Consider the following 21,821-nt stretch of genomic DNA (forward strand, 5'->3'; position numbering starts at 1 on the left):
AAGGATGAAGTAAATTCATGTAAATATGCTGCTGTGTGTTTTGCAAATACTACTGAGAAGAAGTGATGGGAAGTGGGGTTGGGAAGTAGCCACAGGGAATGAGGGGAATTCGGAGTTGTTGAAGAGCCTGAAGGAGCCCAGGGCAGAAGTTCCGTGGGTAATGTGCTAAAATACATTGTGGCCATCTCAGTTAAAGGGCGTACTAAATTCTGTGGAATTGGTGGAACAATATATGAATTTTGGATGCACACAGAAGTGTACTAGACTCTTGAATTTTGTATCTTTGTGAAAACAATGTTGCTCCTTTAATTTTTTTTTGTAAAGCTGTTCATTAATGCAGTTAATAATGTTTGAAATGAGTACAGCTTCTTTGCTGAAATTGAAACCTATCTCTATTTCATATAAATGTGCTAGTATAATATCAATATTACTCAGTGAAAGCTTTTAGCATCAAAGGTTCAGGCATTTTTTTTTTTTTTAATGAACAAAAATCCAGCCCTTAATGTATAAATCCAGCAATGCAAACGAAACTTTGGTCCAGATGTACTTGCAGAAGTCCTGTGTCTGTGCATATTTTGTCAAAATCAAGGCCACGTATTACAAGCTGAGGAGGGTAGGAGATACCTATGGGGAGGATGGTTTCCAAAACTACCCACTTACTAAGCTCAGCGGTGATTACTGACTGAAGATTTTTCTACTCTGTTTTTCTTAAGTGAAAGCTTGAGGTTTAGTTTTCCTAAGCAAAAGAGGGTTTGTATGTCTTGGGCTGTTCAAGAGAGGACTGTAATCATTAGTGCTTACAACAAGCTTGTTGAAGTGAGGAGGACATTGTTAGATCATTTTATCTTGTCTGCTGTTGTAAGGAGGTATGTCTTAATGCATACAACTGTCTTAAATTATTGTAATGACTTTCTTTTCCATTGGAAGACTGCACCAGGATCTTTGCCATCACAGCTAGAAGCTTTCTTTTTTGGTTCCAGCCTAAATTTCTTCTTAACTTGTAGCCTTAACTTATCTGTCCTTCATCTTCTCTTTCATGTGCTAAGAGCAATTGTTTTCTCTTTAGTCATTGTTTCTTTTTAGACTAAACAAATCACACTATCAAAGAGACGTTAAACAATTTCCGAAGGTTTTTTGGCATCTGTTTTGATTCATTTTCTTTCAAAACTGTTGATGTAGTCATGAAGTATTCCAACTGACTTTCTAGCAGCAATTTTTGCAATAGCACTAACACTTTCTTGACTACAAGATTGTCTTTTAAGACTGTACTGCATAGTATCCTAGTTATCCTTTGAGCAAATAATACATTCAGATCCTTCTCTGAATTTCTACTGCGGAGTTCTAAATTTATAACAAAAAATTTAGTCCGTAGATGTGCGTCTTATCATTATGTGAACTGGTGCTTTTGACATCATTTTCTGTATTGGTGGTGACAGTGCATTCGAATAGATTTCATTTCCATGCTCTGACTTAATTTCACAAATGAATACAGTAAATAAAGTCTGTCCTAAAATGATCCTGAAGGAGCTGTGCTGGAGACATCTGTAAGTCTGACAATTTCCACGTCAAATATTTTTTTGAGTGTTCAAATTGATTGCTTCTCACTTGCTTAGAAAAATCACTTATCAACTTAATTTGAGGTGATAGCTGATCTGGCTTGTGTTTTGACTCTTCTATGTTATATTTATATCCTTAAATGTTCTTACTCTCAAAGTTTCTTAAAGCCTTGCAAACTCCTTGTTAGGTGCTAAGTTAACATAACTGTAGTTACATGTTGTGTGTGTGTGCTGTTTTTTTTTTCTAATGCTTTCAATCAGAGGTTGCCACTTCATACTTCACAGTTATAAAACGTTCACTCGTAGTCTTGACCCTGAGCGTGCTTTTAGAGATTTCTGAGGTGTAATTTAGCTGGCCCTTTTGATTTGAGGGAGTTAAGCCCTCTTGGCTTTTATTTTCGTTTAAACTGACATTTTGGTGATTTTCTGATCATTATTATAATCAACTTTTCCTTAGATTATCCATAATTAACTCTTCTGTTGGAAAAACAAATATATTTTTTCCTTCCAAGTATTCAGATTACATCTAGAGTCTTTGCTTACAGTTTTGCTTGTTTGACAGTAGTTTCAGTGTTTTTTTTTTTTTTTTCTTTTCAAAATTTTTTTTAAATTTATTGGACCAAGTCTGAAGACCTTCACAGCCTGCTCCAAAGAGCCTTTACCTAAACAACTTAGGATCACTCAACTGATTTTTTTTTTTCTTTTTTTGTCATCCATCCACATTAAAACAGTAGTTTATAAAAATAATAGTTTTTTTTTGAATCTGGCTTTCTTCTGTTCCTTCAACCTCAAAATGCTATGGTTAATAATTAGTTCTACCTTATTTGAGTGGAATAAATTAGTATTTAAATCATTGTGTAGAGGGGAACTATTCAAGCCTCATTAATAAATGAAATAAAATTCTCTAGGTAACTTGCTTTGTCGGGGGGTTGGACCCAATGATCTCTTGAGGTCCCTTCCAACCCCTACAATTCTGTGATTCTGTGAAAACTTGAAGTGTTGTGTTAGTAAGGTAGTACCGATGTTAATGTACTTTGTAACAGCTGTGCAATAGTTGCGTAGTTTTACTTAAAGCGAGTAATTACATTTTTTTTTCTGACATTCAGTATAATATTGAGAAAGATTGTAGGAGACTTGTACTTTAAACAAACTGTTTTAAAAATATTTTTGCAGGTTGTTATTCCAAGGAGTCCTCTTCAGGCCAAAGGACTACTGCTTTCATGCATAGAGGACAAAAATCCATGCATATTCTTTGAACCTAAAATACTTTACAGAGCTGCAGGTAAAGATTGATATTGCTGTGTTTTCCTATAAAGCAACACTTATATTTTGCACATGTATTTCCATAGTCACATCTAAATTGATAATGTAGCAGAAATCTTGATTTGCACTTGTTTCGCCTTTAGCTGTGTTTGGGGGGTTGTGTTTTGAGAGGAAATATGAAAACCAGCTAAGATTTCTAAGTGTGAATACAAAGATGAATATTTAGTCTGATTTATATTTAGTGAACTTTGGAAGTAGAGTGCTTTGTACTTTCTTGTATTTAAAAAAAGGAGAAATAAAACTAAAAGGTATTATCCCATATCATATTGAGTTGTGGAAACAGTTAAACTGCTTTTGTTTTCGTGACTCTAGATATTAAAATAAATTGCCAGATTTGTTTTTATTTTTCCAAAATAGCTAAACATCATCACCATTATTACAAAGTTAGAACTTCTTTGAAGTGCTTTGTTTCTAAAAGTCTAGAAAATCTGCCCCTTAACTTCTTATGTTATTTGGAAGGAAGTGTGATTGCCGTTACTTTTTTCCTTTGTTTCAGTCATGCGATCTTTTTGGTTGAATGAAGTTTTATTCACTATACGTATCGTTATGCATAACATATAAGAACAATTTGAAGATTATAGTGCATGTGTTTATTGTAACGGTACATTTGTTACTTCCTTGGGACTGGAGAAGCTGTACTGACAACAGAGTGTAGAGTGAAAAAAAAAATAATAATTTGCAAGTGGAGATAGGCAGTGTCTGTGTAAGCAACTAATGAAATAGAACCCAAGCCTTCATTTACTTTTGTCGTTCCTAATGTCATATAGTTCTGTATATCAACTATTCTTAAATCTTTCAGTACAATTTATAAATTAACTCTTTGAGTGAACTGAAGTTGGGTGAAAGTCCAAATGTTAAACACTTTTCCATTACTGCATACAATTTTTAGGAAATTTATCCTCTTTGTGAAGAAGAAAACCAAAGAAAAAGAAGGGAAGCATTTAAAAAATAGGCATTAAAGCCACCAAAAAAGAACAGGGTAACTTGGGAGCAAATACAGTATTTGCTGGGGAGACTGCTGCTTTGCTTTTACACTTTCGAAACAGACCTTGGATTCCAGTTAGCAATGTATTTTTAAAAGTGTAACTATATTTAGAGTGACATGATGAGCCCGAAGTGTGTCACATTAAGATCAGTGTGTTTCGAAAGCTTAGAGTAATTCAGCAATAAATGCCTCTGACTCCTCATGTAGGTGAAGTTGTTTGTAAAATGAACTCCACTATTAGAGTCCAGTTAAACAAACAAACGAACAAAAAAGAATCTTCAAACATCCCTGTTGTTCTTTGGTTTTGGTACTTAGAAGTCACAATCACAGACTGCAAAGTTAAAATATTAGCTTTCGTAGTGGAATGAATGACTTGCATCAAAAATATCACAGCTATTGAGAATATAGTGAGGTTTTTATGTATGAAGGGTTGACCTATAAAACAGTTGCTGGGTCTTCTAGTGAATATAAATGACTCAGGTGATTGAAATCTTGAATGAAGATGTGCTTCTAGTGGTTATTGTGGTTTACATGCTGGTCCATAACCAACCACAGCATTGCTGCAAGATGATCTTAGCAATATCTGGAAGGTGGTGACTTTCCCCTGTATTCTCATGGCCTGTTTTTCAGAGACATTACCTATATTTTTGTCTTAAGCTTTCCAAGAACTTCAGTTTAATGATCTAGACTGAAATTTATAGTACTTTTGTGCCACCATGTGACAGTTAAAATTGTGACTAGCTTCTATTCTTCACTTTAAGACAATTTTGTGATAGTTTTTGTACAAACATAAATCAGGGTTACTGTATTATGTGGAAGGGTTCTGATGTTGTGTCCCTTTCCTCCTGTCCCCTTCTACTCCTACTCCCAAACCTTTCCTTCTGGCATCATCAATTCATTGTCCTGGTTGTTCAGCTGTTGTTGTAGGTTTGATCAGCATGAACCAGAGTTTGTCCTAGATAATTAACCTCTTAGAGTATTCCTTTCTGTGCTGCTGGCCATGGTCAGGGTTTCTTGTAATTTCACTACAGAAATGAAGTGGCCTGGTTAATTCAAAATGGACCCTGGGTTTTTCTTGATTATTTGGTCCAGATGCAGCAGCAGTAAAACACAAGCCTGATAAACAAGAACAGGATAAATGGTGGAAGGAAGGATTTTAAAAATGCAACTGTCTTGTGTTTTGAGTAGAAATATTTTTTTTTCCATATGACCGTTGTTCTTTCTAGTTAGAGAAGAAGATGGTATAGATTCAGAAATGTGTTCACAGAGTAAGCTTGAGCTACCTGTGTATTTCTTGTCTCTTTCTATTATTGTCTCAAAATTTTATATTTTTCTATTATTTTCTAAATTCTCCATGTTTCCATTATTGTCTCAAAATACTGGGTCTTCCCAAGTTGGGAACATACAAGCATTCCAAAGCAAGGAAGACAAAAATATATAAGATGTGCTCTGCTGCTTTATTTTTTTATTTTTATTATTTTTTTTTTTTTGAAATTACTGACTTTACTTAAACTTCCACTTTGTTAGTATACTTTCAGCAGAAAGACAGGGTATAAATAGTATAATATGTCCCGCTCAAGACTGAGACTTGATTGTTTCAGTAACTAGAGACTGTATATCTGTGGATATACAGATTTTATTTCCATAATGATGGTTAAGATATTGAATAATGAAATATTTTTTTTCTAGCTTCCTGTGAGTAGACATACTTGATGCAGAGGACTTCATGACCAATGTTACATTGGGTTTGTAGGGATTGTGTTAGAAAGAAATAGGGTGTCAGGGGATAATGTGAAGTAGTAGTTGCTACCTGTACAATTAATGTAGATATTTAAGCTTTATCATGCTACTCTAATGGATTTTTTTCTCTCCCCATGAGGCCTCTAAATAGCTATAGATGTTATTTTGCTTAATATCTTTGACATTTCAGCTGAAAATAGGCTGTAAGGTTGGGTAGTCTTTAAAACACAAGGTACCTACTCTTGTTCACATCTGTGGAAGTTACTAATGATTTGTTTAAAAATAAATCAACAAAGCAAAATATGTTGCTGAAACATATAATAACATAAAATGCTGTTGCTGTTGTTGAAATTTGCTGTTGGATACTAGTGCTGGAAGATATGAATACATATCTAGCTTAGGATGTGTAAAATGAAGTTGCTTTCTGAGCAGTGTGCCATGTCATTTGGCGTCTTACAGAAGTTCTTGTGCAGAATCAAGCTTGTGATGTTGCATTTGATGCATACTTGATCCAGTGATTTATAACAGCCGCCCACCAATTGCTGTCAAACTGTATTTTCAGGTCCACTTATAATGTATGGTTTGGGGGTTGTGGATAACAAAGTTGTTTGTTTGTTTGTTCGTTTTCCTCGATGTTCAAGTGCATATTTTTATAACAGTAAAGATGTTCTACAAAAATAAATACTCTTTAGGTGTTATGAAACATATGTCTCATCTCCAAGGTAAAGCAGAGTTGTAGCACGAAATATTTCACTGTGAGTATCACATGGGCGTTGTGAATGAATATTATCAAAGACACTTCAAAATATTTTTTGGAATAATGGACTTAACTGGATGTCTTCCTAAATGAACATGGATTTTTTTGTTCAGATATTTTGTGGGCTTATTCAGACATGAGGTAAAACTAATCATGTTTACAAAATAACCATTCATTTCTATATGAGTATTTTTCATCCAAACATGGCTTTGCCCACAGGAGATACAAGAATAGGCCTGAAGTCTTCAACTTAATCAGCCATGGGAGAAAGGTAGATGCCAAAGCAGTGTTGCAGTAGGGTCACCACATTGCAACTGTAATGAACCAAGGGGAAAAGGCAATTTTCAATGTGAAGAAAAACTTTGTAAGAACACCTTGAAAACATTTTCCAGTGCATTTGAAAAGTGACATGTTAACTTACACTTCTGATATCCAAGAGCTCTAGTAACACAAAGAGGAAGGAGCAGGATGGAGTTAAAGCTAACATCTTAAACTTTGGTTGCTGTTAATAGTGAGTATAAGAAGTTACAGATGAGAACTGTAGTTTTGTTTGAATGAAATACAGCTGATGCATTACATGTGCTGCATTAGCACCGTGTGACTACTCTGAATAAGTTCCTAAATATATATACACACACAAAGACACATTTTCTATGTGTGCATATGTGTGTGTGTGTTTGTATAACAAATGTATGAAAAACAACATAAAGCAGTAACTGAGTCTAAAGGCTCTAACCATGGATAGTCCAAGAAAAGCACGTGTTATGGCCAAGTACGTGCACTTCATCTTAGTGTTCCAAGCATCTGAGAAGCAGCAGTACCAGCAGCTGAGGACTAAATGTTGGTCCTAAGTTTAAGCAACCTTAGGTCTGAAATTGAAAATCCTTCTAAGAAAATCTCAGAAGCTCTTTTGTGAATGCTTACTTAGGAACTTCTGTATACTTGCAGGTTTGTTTTATTCGCTCTGGGCCCTGTAAAATACCTGTTACTGCCACTCCTGGCACTGAGCACCTCGCTTGCTCCCTTGCTGCTGTCCCCCTGCCAGTACCTGATTTTGGGGGGACACACCAGTGGCTGGGGCCAAGACCCCCACTTGCTCCAGTAGCTGACCCTGTGGAGCAGGGGCACCTGCAGCTCCTGTCTGGCTCCTGTCCCTGGCCCAGCATCTTGCCTGCTCACCCTCGTCTCTCTGGGCCTGGTGCTGAATCCTTGCAGCACCCACCCCATGCTGGGCGGAGAGTGAGGTTACAGAGATGTTTAAGAAAGGCTTTAACAAGATAGGACAGACTGGTGCTCGGTTTTACATGTATCTGGCTCCTGTCACATTCCTTTCTGTTTAGTCCCCCCTTGTTCTTCCCCAGTCCCCTTCCCTTGCACATTCCCTCCCCGTCTGGCAGGGTTCCACCCACCCTGCTCCAATGTCCTGCGCCTTCAGGCTTTCAAGCTCCCAGTGTGTTTGTAGTTTCTTGGTAGCCCATGAGTTGGTGTGGCTGACCACCTTGGTTTCTGATCTGTTAATATTTGCGTCTCTGTATATTTTGCTTATGGCTTCCTCCATTTTCGTATCTTGCTATTGGACAGGGTCCTCCATCAGATACACTTACAGAAATAAACATTGCCCCGTTCCCCATAGCCTTATCAGTAAATGGCTGGGCAGCGTTGGTTCCTGTGGCTGCCTCCCTTATCCTTCGTTGGCCAGATTTATGTCTGTGGACGTTTGCACTTAGAACAAGAAAAGTGGAAGAAGCTGTGTCCTTTTGCATTGGAAAGGTGCACCTTAAAGGGTGTCCTTCCACCTATCATTACAGCAGTCATCAGAAGCTTTTGCGTATATTCATGTGCCTTGTATAAAATTAGAAAGCGGCAAGGAGATGCAAGCCTTTCTGAGAAAAAGTCCAGAGTTAAGTACAAAAGTACACACACCGAGAGAATTCTGTTGCTGGTTAACTTACGAGATTATAATGTTACTGGAAGTGCCATGGTGACGTCCCCCTAAATGTCAGAGATGCAAAGAAAATACCTGAATTAAAAAAAGAAAAAGGAGGCTTTGATTTATAAAAAGTAGTTAACAACCTGTGCAGTGTCAAGAGCACATAATCATTATGAACCAAAGGAGAAGATGAGTCACCTTGACATTATCAGGTTTAGACATCTTGTGGAGAACCTACTCTGATGTTTTTTGACCTTTTCAGTTTCCATTAATTGTACTATATATGACATTGGTGGTGTAGAAATAATATGACTTGCATCGGTGGTTGTTATAGAGACAAGACAGGTAAGATGAGAGAACACATGTTTTCCTTATGCTGTCAGACTGCTCTTTTAGAAGGAGCAACAGATGGTGCAGCCTCTTAAAATTAACTAGTGATGGCCCTCTTTCTCTGATTACAACTTGTTATTTGCTTTATTTGAAATCTGCTTTTTAAATATTGATTTAAAATATTTTTATGCTCACTAATAGATGAGTAGGCTGCTTTGTATAAGACATCACTGTGTTTTGGTAATTAGTAGGGAAGAAATGCACAGAAATTTCAGTGCTATTTTTCCTCACTGTTAGTGGAGGAGGAGTTTGTAAAGGCATGAGCTGAGTTCATTGAAAGGATTTTTTTTTTTTCAGAATGATTTAGCTATAATAATAGTTTGATTTTTGTAATTGTATGTTACATTGACTTTACCTAAATGGATAAAACTATTACACAGAGAAGGAGGCTCTTTTTGTATGACTTGCACATTCCAGGTCTTCCACCGGTGCATCCAACTCCCTTCCAAACTTCATATTCATGTCAGTTGCCTGGGTTTCCACCTGAAGGCCCTGTGGTATCTTATAGGGTTCTTGTTCTCCAGGTTTCTTGACAATCCCATGAAAAGACAGTTATGTTATGCAAATTGGTTTCATTATATTTCAAAATCTTGCCTGTTCTTGTTGCCTGAGGGTTTTTATACCGTGCAAAATCTGGAGCAGCCTTGTCTGCTTTGCTGTCGACCAGTGATGTGCAGTGAGCAAGGGCTGGCTGTGCCTTTCCTTTCTGTCTTTCCCCACCACGGATTCTTTTCCCCATTTGTTATTCAAAGGAATTGTTCTAGGAAGGCACAGATCATTTAATACGTTCAGAATAATTGTCAGCAAATACGTGTGATTTTTGTGCTGTTAAAGAACACAACAATTTGATATTTTTTTTTCTTTCCTCGGTCTGAATGGAAACATTACGAATTACATGGAAGAAGGTTCCTATTCTGTATTAGTAATAATGGTTTAATTAATATCTATGCCTTGCTCTCTGCCTGTTCAGGTAAAGTGAGATATATCTAATGTAAACATAAGAAAAAAACCTGTTTTACTCAGTGTAAACATAGGAACAGGTTGCCAAGAGAGGTTGTGGAGTCTTCTAACCATGGAAATGCTGAAAACCTGACTGTCCATGGCTCTGAGCAACTGGTTCTCGATGACCTTGCTGTGAGCTTGGCCTAAGTGAACACCAGAACTTGCTTCCTACCTCAACCATCCTGTGATTCTGTAATATTTGTAGTGCTTGTTTGCCATCTCTGCAGAAAAAATACTAAATGCTGTAATTGTAATTTAGAAAACTACTCACCACTTGATTTATTACAAACTTATGTCCTAATATGTAAGCCAGGAAAGATCTGAAGTCATTTTACTTGTATTGGATCTGCTGTACCAATTAGGGAAAATACAAGATGCTTAATTTTTCCTGCTGGAGTCACTCAGTAGGATTCTTTATCATAACTTCAAGAAGCAAATTAGGTCATCATTGATTCTAAATACTAAAAACTGACCTAAGTTATTTCCATCTGACAACTATTAAATGGATCTTAAGTTGAGTGGAACCACCTTCAGTAGTGGTCAGGAAAAGCATGATGCCTAGTTTTTTTTCTAGTTACTCTAATTGTGATACATTTTTGTCAACTAATAACATTTTTTTTTTTCCAAACTATATTTGAGTTAAAACTGCTATAATCACAAGTTCCTGGTGGCAGTCTTTGTGTAGGTTCTGAAAATTGTTTTTCCTACCACTTTAGCATGAAACTGTGGAGCATTATTCTTGGTAAATATCAGGAGAGCACTGACAATTTTTTTTTCCTGTCTGAGTATTAAAGTATGATTTCAAGGCTCTGATGCTTGTTTCACTGCATCAACTGCAGTCTGTGCTTGGGATTTTAATCAATGATAGCAGTTTCCATCTCCAAATCTGATGCTAATATCTTTTACTTGGGAAACAGCAGGATTTATTACTACAGTAGTGTATGTGTATCTTTTTGGTATACTTCACAAGAGAAATGAAACATTGCACTGAATGCTTTCAGTGTACAGTATAAATAAAAATATTTTTAATTACAGCTAAACATTTGAAATAAGGGATAATAAGGTGATTTTGGTTTACTGTTTTAAATTGTATTGCTATTTAAAAAAAAAAATAGTGCATATTTCTATGGCATAATACTGAATAATAAAGGAATCTAATGCTTATTTTTTTCCCTTTGCTTTTATTTATTCAGTGGAACAAGTTCCTGTGGAGCCCTACAACATTCCACTGTCTCAAGCTGAGGTGCTGCAGCAGGGCAGTGATGTGACAATGGTTGCTTGGGGCACTCAGGTCAGTAAGGTTCTTTAAGTTATTTGTCATCCACCAAAGGTTAGGTTAAGGGTTAGGAGCTGTTTAAACAGTGTTGTATTGGACTCAAGTGCCAGACAATAAACTATGTGCATCTTCCATTGCTATATGCTTGAATAAATGATTCCCTTTGTTTCTACTTACATGAAACCTGCTTTTTAATGAGTGAGTTTTTACCCATTTTTGGTTGAAGGTGACTCTGGAAATATGGAAAAGTTACCTCCTCTACTGCAGGTTAATAATTTATCTACAGTTATGCAAGTTACATGTTTAAGAGTGTGGCAGTGGGATATGACTGAGGAAAGGAAAGGACAGTTGAAAGTAGTATGCTGGAAGAAAAGCATGGATTTTTACTGCAAGATTTAAAAAGTAGTGCAATCAGTCTGGGGTTGCCTTCATGCAGACAGTTAAAAAGAAAATCTGAAAATTTAGATAATTTCAAATTTTTAATACTAATGGGGTAGTTTTGATTTTTGACAGTTTGTTTTCAAGCTGCTCAAGAATATGGTTCACCTCCCCTGCTCCAATTAAGATGTGCAAATACTGAAAAAAAGTTTAAAAAAGAGAGAAAAGAAAAGACAAAACAAAAACAAAAACAACAAAACAACAAAATACACATTCTTGTTCAAGAATTGTATAAAAGAAATTTTAGTCAACATTGGAATTACCAAAAAAATCTTTTTATTGCCTTTAACCTGTAATTTAGAAAATGGCTATTTTCCTAGCTTATTTATGTCTGGGAAGCTGTTAGAGGAGAGAGTGTTATAACACTATATATCACCATAGTGTTAATCTGTGGGGTTGTCTTTTTGATTTTTGCTCTTTCTTTGAAATCTGTAATCTTCATTGATTTTCTGTGATGGATCAAGTAGTCAGAGGACAGAGAAACTCCTTTATATCTGTGGTTATTCCTACTAATCTTTGATAATTTGCACTGGTAGTAAATTATAGACTCCTTCAATATCTTTACTTGTGTTTATTTCTCTAGCAGAAACTGGTTTCTACTTTTATCCTTGCTCTTTTTTTGAAAGTACATGCTCATTTTTCCTAGATACTTCATGCTCCATTTGGATGAAATCTTAGTGTTTGTCATAGTCCCCAAAACTGTAATGATAAATAACCATAAAGATGTCACACTTTGAAGGTCACTTAAGTAATGGCTTGAAAGCTATGTATAGATATTAATGTCCTGAGTTTACCCAGTAGAATGGAGAAGGCTCAGAATGACGTACTTTCAAATACAATGTGCTTTGGAGCTTGCAAAATATAAGCCAAGTACTAAGGACAGGCAGTTCTTTTGATGTGAATAGTTGTAGGACAGATGTGCAGCCCTAATCCAAATTTAGGATCTGACCAAACCATGTCTGTGGCCAAATAATGCAGCTACTTAGTGCTCCGCCTCTATTCAGGAGTTGTTGGGCAGACGTATGAGCATGTACATACATCACATGGAAGGTGCGTACTGTGCTGGTTTACACAACTGTTGAGCATACCTCTATACAGATGCTTATCCCATAAACATAAAATCCAGCATGTTTTGGACATGTCAGACTTCTGCAGATCAAATATATTCAGTAAGTTTGTGCTGAGAGTGTTTGTAGGCTCTGTGCATAAACTTGGAACTTGATTACCGCATATGCAGTAGGTCCAACAAATCCAGAGTTCATTTTCAATAAGCAGAGAGTGATTGCATGCACACAGTGGTTACTTATATGATTCTTGCATGCTAAGTAGTTGCTTGGCAGCTGCTGCTCTGGCGGGGTTACCTTATGCTTGCTTTCCTGAGCGGTACTAATGGAGGGCAGTAAAGGCTTTTAGTTCCTCTCCAGTTGTGCCCAGTGTTTTACGGTCATTAACTAATCCTTATCCCCTGTGAACTAGATAAACATTTTCGTTTATGTATCGTAGAAACGGCAAAAACATCCTTCCCATGGGTCAGGTTGAAAAACCTCAAACCTTGTACAGCAACTGATGTATTACAAGTCTAAACCAAAGCAATGCAAGCTAATTCTTTTTACTGTTATAATACTTGTACTGTGATTTATCTTTAAAATCATAGCATCATTAAAGTTGGAAAAGACCTCCAAGATCATCAGGTCCAGCCATCCCCCAACCACCAATACTACCCACTAAACCATGTCCCTAAGTGCCCCAAATAGTCCTTTGGTGTTCATATTTGTTTCATGTAGATTCATGTTTAAATCCTTAATCAGCTTGTTTTACAGTAGATTTTTATTCCATGTGAAATGTAATGCTGCCCTTTGATCCCCAGGCAGCTGACACCATCTCACCATGTCCATATTGTTAAATGCTGTTGCCTTCCGACCAAGGTGACCTCATCCAAACTGCTCGTCAGGGATGGTCCTTGGACTCTCACCACTGAACTGGGCCTAGCGGTTGCTTGAGGGAGCTCAGCTGCCTCAGTCCAAACCTGTGTTAGGAAGTGTCCCAACCCTCTGACAATAAGGACAATATCAGAATCTATTGATAATGTCATATCAGGAAACTGTTTTAGCCTCTTACGAGAAAATACTTCTCAATTAGATATTTCTGGAGAATAATCTGAGCTGTTATAAGGGTCTATGCTGATGTTTAGAGTTGGAGCATTTGCTCACTAGTGCTTGTTTCAATGCTTACAACTCATTTTGCTTTTTAAAAAGAAAGTTGTATAACATCATATTATACAACAATTTTGAACGCATGCAGTATTGCTTGCTTTTTTGTTCATGTTATAACATACTTTATGAGAAGGTTCTAATAGACATGGGCTGTTTTACATCTATTTTAAGAAGCTCATACATGTGCTGCTAAATAGACCCCTTGGCTGGTGGATAGTGAATGATGTGTATTCTAATTCAGTGCAAACCTTCTGCTAGAAGGGAATCCTTTTCTGTTGTATTAAAATGTTAATTATAATAATTAGATAATGCAATGTTTGGAATGTTGGTATTAAATTGCATTGGAAGACCAGTGAGTGGTCATATGGTTATATTAGTGCCAGTACGCTTTGTCTGTAGGGGGTCAGGACTAGGTATTTATGTGGTATTTGCTATCTTTCCTAACTGTTCATAAGATAATGCTTTTGAAAGGAGATGGTCGTTTGGTAATCTATTGCATTTTCAGTAGATTGTAGTAAATGCAGTTACTAGGACTATTTTTGTATGTAATGCATTTTGCAGGATTTCATGTGATTGCTCTGTGTTAAAATACATCATTCTTATATTTGGATTTTGTAGTTGTTGTTCTCAGAAAAGCTTATTCTAAAACCCAATCAGACTATAACTATAAAATAGTAAGATCCAATACTGCTAACTGAAATACTTCTCTAGAAAGTAACAGTTTTGTTTTCAGTGATCCTTCATTGAAGTTTTTTTTTTTAAAGTAGTGCTAAACTACTGCAAATAAGTAGTAAGTTAGTATATTGAACTGAGTAATAAATACTTACTTTACTACTAAATAAAAAGTCTTCTGGTAAACACGCAGGTAATATGTTAAATCACTGTGTATATTCCGTATGTGTTAATTTAGAACATCTTAAAAAGAACTTAAATGTTAGCTTGGTGATAACAGGTTGCTTTTTCAGGTACATGTGATCAAAGAAGTGGCAGCAATGGCTCAAGAAAAGCTTGGCGTGTCCTGTGAAGTAATTGATCTGAGGACTATCTTACCCTGGGATACAGAGACCGTTTGCAAGGTAAGAAATCGATGAGTGTTAATATTGAAACAAAACAAAAACCTCCTGGTAACAACAATTGAAATGCAAATAATTATGACATTGTATTTTAATTTTTTTTTTTTTAATGATCTAAATTTTTGTGTTGATTTATGTAAGTTTGATCTGCAGTTAAAGTGTTTTCATTGTTTGTTTCCGATGTACATCATGTTACTTGGATGTACTTTCTATCTGTAAAGAATGAAATGCGTTGAGCTGTAGCCATCAATATAAAGAAATGAATCAATATGAACTTTGGCAGCAACTGGTAATTTTTTTGCACTATTTCAATTATTTCTCCTAAATCCTTTATAAGCACTTCTGGACAACTAAAATTAATCAAAATTTTAGGTATTTTTTTCCCCCTTCTTTAAAGATTAGAGCTGTCATGCAATGAAGACAAAGTATCTCTCTGAAAGAACAGTTAAGTCTGTTTCATTGGATTGGATCTGCATTGAAATGCAACGAGGAAAGAAATGCAGCTGTGCACAGGAAATGCGGAGCTGTATTTGTACAATATTTTGCAAATATGAACTTTAAAAATAGATATCCTCTGAAGATTTTGAGCATGTTTTCTATCCTGAACATCTTTGAAAGCAATTGTGGTACAAATAAAAAGATGGAACAGATAGACCTGTTGCTTTAGATCTATTATTATTATTATTTTTTAATTAGGAATTAAAAGAGAAGTATTTCTAGAGAAGTATAGTGAACATTGGCTATGCAGTTCATATATTTATTATAATAAATGTCAAATAGTAAATGTTTTTAGTGTTGCTTTGACATCAGTATGTATGCAGGCTGCCCAGTCTGGTCGGAGAAATGGTAAATTATCTTTTTCTATAGAACTTGTCTGTTTTGTTGAACTGGAAATAATCAGTAGTTTGCAGTTGGTACTATGCAACACTTGTATCCTAAGCAGCTTTTAAGGTAGGTTAAAGACGACAAAAATGTTTTTACAAATATATTAACATTAAGAGAAGGACCAAGGAGAATCTCCATCCTTTACTGGAGGCAGTGAACATGACTACTAAGAATAAAGATAATGCTGAGATTCTCAATGCGTTATTTATATCAGTCTTTAATAGTTGGACCAACACTGTGGGGTACTCACCCTCCCTACCTTGAAGTCTTGGATGAGGAGCAGAAGAAACCCCCCCACAATTCAGGTGGAAATGGTTAGAGACCTGCTGCCCCACCATGAGGCCAGATGGGATCTACCCAAGGGTGCAGGGAGGGAGTTGGCAGATGTGATTGCTGGGTCACTTTCCATCATCTGTCAGCGGTCATGGTCATCCAGAGATGTCTCAGATGACTGGAGACTTGCTAATGTGACGCCCATCTGTAAGAAGGGTCGTAAGGAGGAACCGGGGAGCTACAGGCCTGTCAGCCTGACCTTGGTGCCAGAAAAGGTGGTGGAACAGGTCATCTTGAGAGCAGTCACACAGCATGTGCGGGATCACGCCCAGTCAGCCTGGGTTCATGAAAGACAAGTCCTGTTTGACCAACCTCACCTCCTCCTAATGGGTGACCCACCTAGTTGATGAGAGAAAGGCTGTTGACGTAGTCTACCTAGACTTCAACAATGCCTTTGACACAGTCTTCCCCAGGATTCTCCTGGAGAAGCTGGCAGCCCATGGCTTGTACAGGCACACTCTTTGCTGTGTTAAAAACAGGGTGGATGGCTGGGACCATCGAGTGGTGGTGAAAGGAGTGAAATCCAGCTGGTGACCGTTCACCAGTGGTGTTCCCCAGGGGTCGGTGTTGGGGCCCATCCTCTTTAATATCTTTATTGATGACTTGGATGAGGGTATTGAGTGCACCCTCACTAAGTGTGCAGATAACACCAAGCTGGGGGGAAGTGTCGGTCTGCTGGAAGGTACAAAGGCCCTGCAGAGGGACCTGGACAGGTTGGGTCGATGGGCAGAGGCCAACGGGATGAGGTTCAACATGGCTAAGTGCCAGGACCTGCACTTTGGCCACAACAACCCCATGCAGTGCTACAGGCTTGGGGGAGAGTGGCTCGAAAGCTGTGTAGAGGAAAATGATCAGTGGATGCTGGTCGATGCTCACCTGAACATGAGCCAACAGTGTACCCAGGTGGCCAGGTAGGCCAACAGCATCCTGGCTTGTATCAGGAATAGTGTGGCCAGCAGGACAAGGGAGGTGGTCCCCCTGTACTCTGCTCTGGTGAGGCCACACCTTGAGTATGGTGTTCAGTTTTGGACCCCTCATTACAAGAAGGACATCGAGGCCCTGGAGGGTGTCCAGAGAAGGGCTATGAAGCTGGTGAAGGGTCTGGAGCACAAGTCCTATGAGGAATGGCTGAGGGTACTGTTGAGGGGTTGTTTAGTCTGGAGAAGAGGAGGCTCAGGGGAGACCTCATTGCTCTCTACAGCTACCTAAAAGGAAGGTGTGGGGAGCTGGGGGTCGGCCTCTTCTTGCAGGTAACTAGTGATAGGACTAGAGGGAATGGCATCAAGTTGTGCCCATGGAGGTTCAGGTTGGAAATGAGGTGACATTTCTTCTCAGAAAGAGCAGTCAGGCATTGGAACGGGTTGCCCAGGGAGGTGGTGCAGTCACCGTCTCTCGGGGTGTTTAGGGAAAGGTTGTATGTGCTGCTTAAGAACATGTTTTGGTGGGTGATACTGGTGGCAGGTGGGTGGTTAGACCAGATGATCTTGGAGGTCTTTTCCAGCCTTAATGGTTCTATGATTATATAATCTCTAACATAAGTAGAAAGGTGGAAATGATAGTTGTAGCTTCTTGCTGTAACCGCAGGCCAAGAGGAACCAAGAGGAACTTCTTGATGAAGTTGGTGAAAATGGCAGTGGCTTTCAGAATCGGTTTCAGCAACAGGACTTGCTGTACTTCACTTATTCTCTTCCTGAGTTTCCATCATCAGGGACCAAGAAAGTGTGATAGAAAAGGTGACCATACCAGAGAGTCCTTGGCTGTCCATGGGTCTGTGTGTGGGCTTTTAATAGGTAATGGGATTGGTCTTAGAGCAACCAATAAGAAAATTATCTGTTGTGACAGGGCAGCACTTTGCCTCAGAGTCTTACTTATGTCAGCCTTTGTAATCTTAGTCAGTTTTTATGTTTTTCATTACATTACATGTGTTTGTTATATCTTTCCTTTGCATCTGACAGGAGAAGGAGATAAGGGTGTGGTGTATGTGATACAAGCTGCAGTCTTTCTGCTGTTCTACTGGTGCTGGGATGCAGGGTCTTCCATCGATGAGTGGTCTGTGCCGTGGTCTTATCAGAGAGCAGGAAGAACTTTGTGTTTTACTCACACATCCCTCTGTTTGACTGCTGGGAGTGGTGTCCTTTGTTCTCAGTACAGGCTGTTTTTAGTTCTGCTGCTGCTTTCAATTCCTGCGCACATACACTTCCACTCACATTTCGTTCATACTGACCTTAACATTTCCGTTCCAGTTCTTTACATTATCATGATTCTTCTGTCTGTTGGCTCTTTATAGAAGGCAGGAAGCCTTATCTGACTTCTTGTAGGCTATCTTCTTGTTCCTAATCATATGCCAGAAGTTTGGCACGGACTTTAAAGGACTAGTGTTGCCTGTGGGTTAAAGTCATTAAGCTGTAATAAAGGAACTGAATTTTATCAAGTTGTATACATTTGCCTATCTGATATGTTTTAATCTGCAGGTTTATTTTATTCTTATACTTACCCAAGAAATATTACATTTTTATAAGGAAATATTTCACTGAATTTTACTTATCTGTGTAATTTTTTTTAAAGAAAATCCAGGTGCCTTCATGGTTGATCTCAGGGAATAAGCAGGCCTGAACCTTAATTTACTAATTTTTACTATCTGCAGTATTGAGATAACTGTAACACTGAAATTTGCAACGTTGCTGTTTAAAAATGAACTACTTTACATAACTGAAAATATATGCAACATTAAGACTGATTTGAGAAGGGTGGTATAGGCATGAAGATGAATGGACTTGACATAGTTACTGCTTGGGAGATGAGCAGTAATTTGTCAATTTTCACTGCAAATATAACTGCCTAGTCTGCTTTCTATAGATACTTTTAGATATATGAAGTTGTCATCAAAATACATATTCCATAAAACTTTGAGAAGTTATACTTAGCTACTGCCACCAGAGGCCTCTTTTTAGCCAAGTTAAGCAGCTGCTTTGACTTTGTACTGCTCCTGTCAGCGTGTTTATGACCGTATGGCTCTGAGTGAGACGTAAATAAAATAAATGTGGATAATAAATATGGTGAAACATAAGAATTTGTGAAGAATTTTTCAAGATTCTGATATTATGTTCAGCTTTGAAATAGGTTAACATTTGTCATCTGCACAAGGAGGAGATAAGGGTATTAAAGTTTGAGCTAGTGACACTATCTCATGAGTTATTCTAGAGATGGATATCTCCTGAGGCTCATTCATCTCAGCTGTTTCTTCAGCCTGTTTGTGGGTTGAAATAGTGGTCTCCAGAAATGTCTTGGGTTAAAAAAAAATTAAAAAAAAAAATAAAAAATCAAGGGAGCCCTGATTGGTGAGTGTAGTGTAAAGTCAAGTGATATAGATCCCACTATCATTGTTTAGCTGGGTGACAAAGGAATCAGGGAGTTGCCCTGTTAAAAATTATCAGACATCTCTTTGCTAGAACAGAAACAAAGAATCTGTGTGAGTGTGTGTCTATGTATATATGCATATAGAGTCAATTTCTTTATGTAGGCTTCATTGCTGTTTAACTTGGGAAAGCTTCTTGTGAAATGTGAGGTGCTTCTTGTAGGAAAAGGATGGAGTTCCTTGCCCCTGAAAATTTATCAAGCCTGTTCCAAGATTCCCTAGCATTCTCAAAGAATGGCATACTTACTCTGGATCAAGAGGAGTAATTGATTTACATGTTGAAAACTAAAAAAGAGAAGCAGGAAATAATTCTAATCTCTTGAGTTACTCAACTCTGTTGCTTTACACAGGAGTTCAAACAGGTAAAAAAGAAAAATCAAACTGCATAAAATCTAGTATATTCCTTAATTGTCTATATTTAATCAAGAATTGTCATTTTGTACAAAATTCAAACAGTTGAAATGATGATTTCTGTGGATATTTTGTTTGATACGTTCAATGCTATGAAAGGTTGATGTAAGATCTCTTCTGAACTTCATATCTAGGTATTCATGTGCTTAGAAAACTAATTTCTGAAGTGATATTTTTCTGAATTTCATGAAGTGTTTTTTTTTTTTTTTTTTTTTTTTTTTTTTTTTTTTTCCCGGAGAATCTTTTTTGAAGATACTGACATTTTATTTTCTTTTGGAGATGACAAGAAATGTTTTTAAATATATTGCTTTTAATTTCTGGTTTTATGATTAAGTTAGAGCTAGTGTGGATGTCATGATCCCATAAACATGGATTTAGCTTCTCATGAGATTCACATCATGGTGAAAGTGTCACTAGTTGAGTCTACCAGATAAATTTTGGTGTCTTTGCACTGTAGAGGCTTTTAATAAAACACAATATCCTGAAGATGAAGACAAGAACCCAGGACCTTTTCTTTTTTATGGTGCCCTCCTTACAGGAATGGTCACATTCCCTCTTGTTTTCTCTGACTGTGTGCTAATTCTGTGCAATTTAGGGGAATAACATCATGAGAATATGAGCAAGCTGATCTCCCTGCTTTATTAACATTAAGTTTATTAACATGGTCACACCTCAGAGAGATGGTAGATTGGGAACTGACAAGGCATTGAATCCAGGTCTTGCCCCTCTGGAACTTGTGCCTTTATCACCATCTCTAGGTGAAGAGCTGAGTAGCTCACATGCATTTGTCCTCAGGGCAAACTCAGGGCTGTGAGTTCAGTGTTAGCAGATTTTAAGCATGCTTGTAAGATTCTCTGAGCTCTTGCAAATGTAAACAGGCTTCTTTAAAGTGTATGTGCAGCCTTTGCTGCTTATTTAGGAAATGTTACAGTGAAAGCTGTCTTTTAAATTACCGATCCCCTTGTCTATACATACATTCTCAAAACACTATGTAATTTCAAGGTTCAGTGAAAAATTTGGTAAGATTCCGGTGTATTCTGAAAATCTTCATTGATTTCTGACTGAGGGTCTTGCTTTATTTCCAAGGCTGGTATATGAGTGATACAGTGGTTATGATTGAAAGAGAACAGTTACTTCTCCTTTGAGTGGGTTACTTTTTTGAGAGAGAGAAGGATGCATTTCCTGTGCTTGTTCTAACATCAGCATCTTATTCTGATGTCTTAGTTCATGTACACAGGAGCTGGGATCAGGAGTGATCTCTCCCATTCAACTGGAAATGAAAACACATGAAACTAACGTGCTTCTCAATATAAGAGATAGATAACCAAACCTCTGCCTTGACCATGCTCTGCTGACTCACCAGCTGGTGCAGGTGTCTGCAGACTAACACGTTTAGTGCAGCCACAGCAAAGATGTTGATTACTGTACAGATTGGTAATGATCTAGTACTTGACTGATCAGCTGCATTCTTATTGGCATAGCAATCTGTCATGAAGGGTGCTGTTCCAGAAACTGAAATATGAGTTGTGTATCTAATATATATTAAAAATTGTTTCATTTTAACCCACAAAACTGTTTAAAGATGCTTTTCTTCCTTCCAGAAATTATACTTTCAGATGATTTTTTTCTTCTCCGTCATTATGCTTAACAGATTTGCTTTGAAGGTTTGGAGAGATTAGATGGTGTGGATTTTCCTGTCTCTGAACTGTTGGATGGTGTGGTACTGATTAAAAAGCCAATAGCACACCTCCCAGTGATTCTCTGGTCACACTGGGGGGTAAAATTTGGTGGCTGTATTATTATTTTGTATTGAAAAGCCAGTGTTATTGGAAGTGGGAAATGTAGCTCAGGATTAAGTACTCCTAAAGGACTGTACGTGTTATTCTATTTTATTCATCCTATATTGAATCAAGGGTGCTATTTACACTTTAAATTAATTACAATCAAATTGTTCAGTAGATTTCACATTTGCAAGTGAAAATTTGCAAATGGACTTTTTTTTCTTATGTATTATTTAGAAGGCAAATATTTTCCATGCATATTGATGAAGATTTGCATTTATTACCTAATTAGTCATCTTGTTTCTGAACTGTT

The 21,821-nt window shown here is 37.4% G+C and overlaps 1 protein-coding gene across 1 annotated transcript in view; it reads left to right on the forward strand.

Moving 5' to 3' along the window:
* Window positions 1-21,821, forward strand: part of BCKDHB (branched chain keto acid dehydrogenase E1 subunit beta) — a 122,718-nt gene that overhangs the window by 23,141 nt on the left and 77,756 nt on the right. Inside the window, exons 6-8 of the mRNA XM_032185236.1 lie at window positions 2,730-2,838; window positions 10,877-10,974; window positions 14,576-14,686. Coding sequence (XP_032041127.1) covers window positions 2,730-2,838; window positions 10,877-10,974; window positions 14,576-14,686 — 318 coding nt within the window. The remainder of the gene's footprint in view (window positions 1-2,729; window positions 2,839-10,876; window positions 10,975-14,575; window positions 14,687-21,821) is intronic.

Source organism: Aythya fuligula, chromosome 3 (assembly GCF_009819795.1).
Source record: "Aythya fuligula isolate bAytFul2 chromosome 3, bAytFul2.pri, whole genome shotgun sequence".
NCBI lineage: Eukaryota > Metazoa > Chordata > Aves > Anseriformes > Anatidae > Aythya > Aythya fuligula.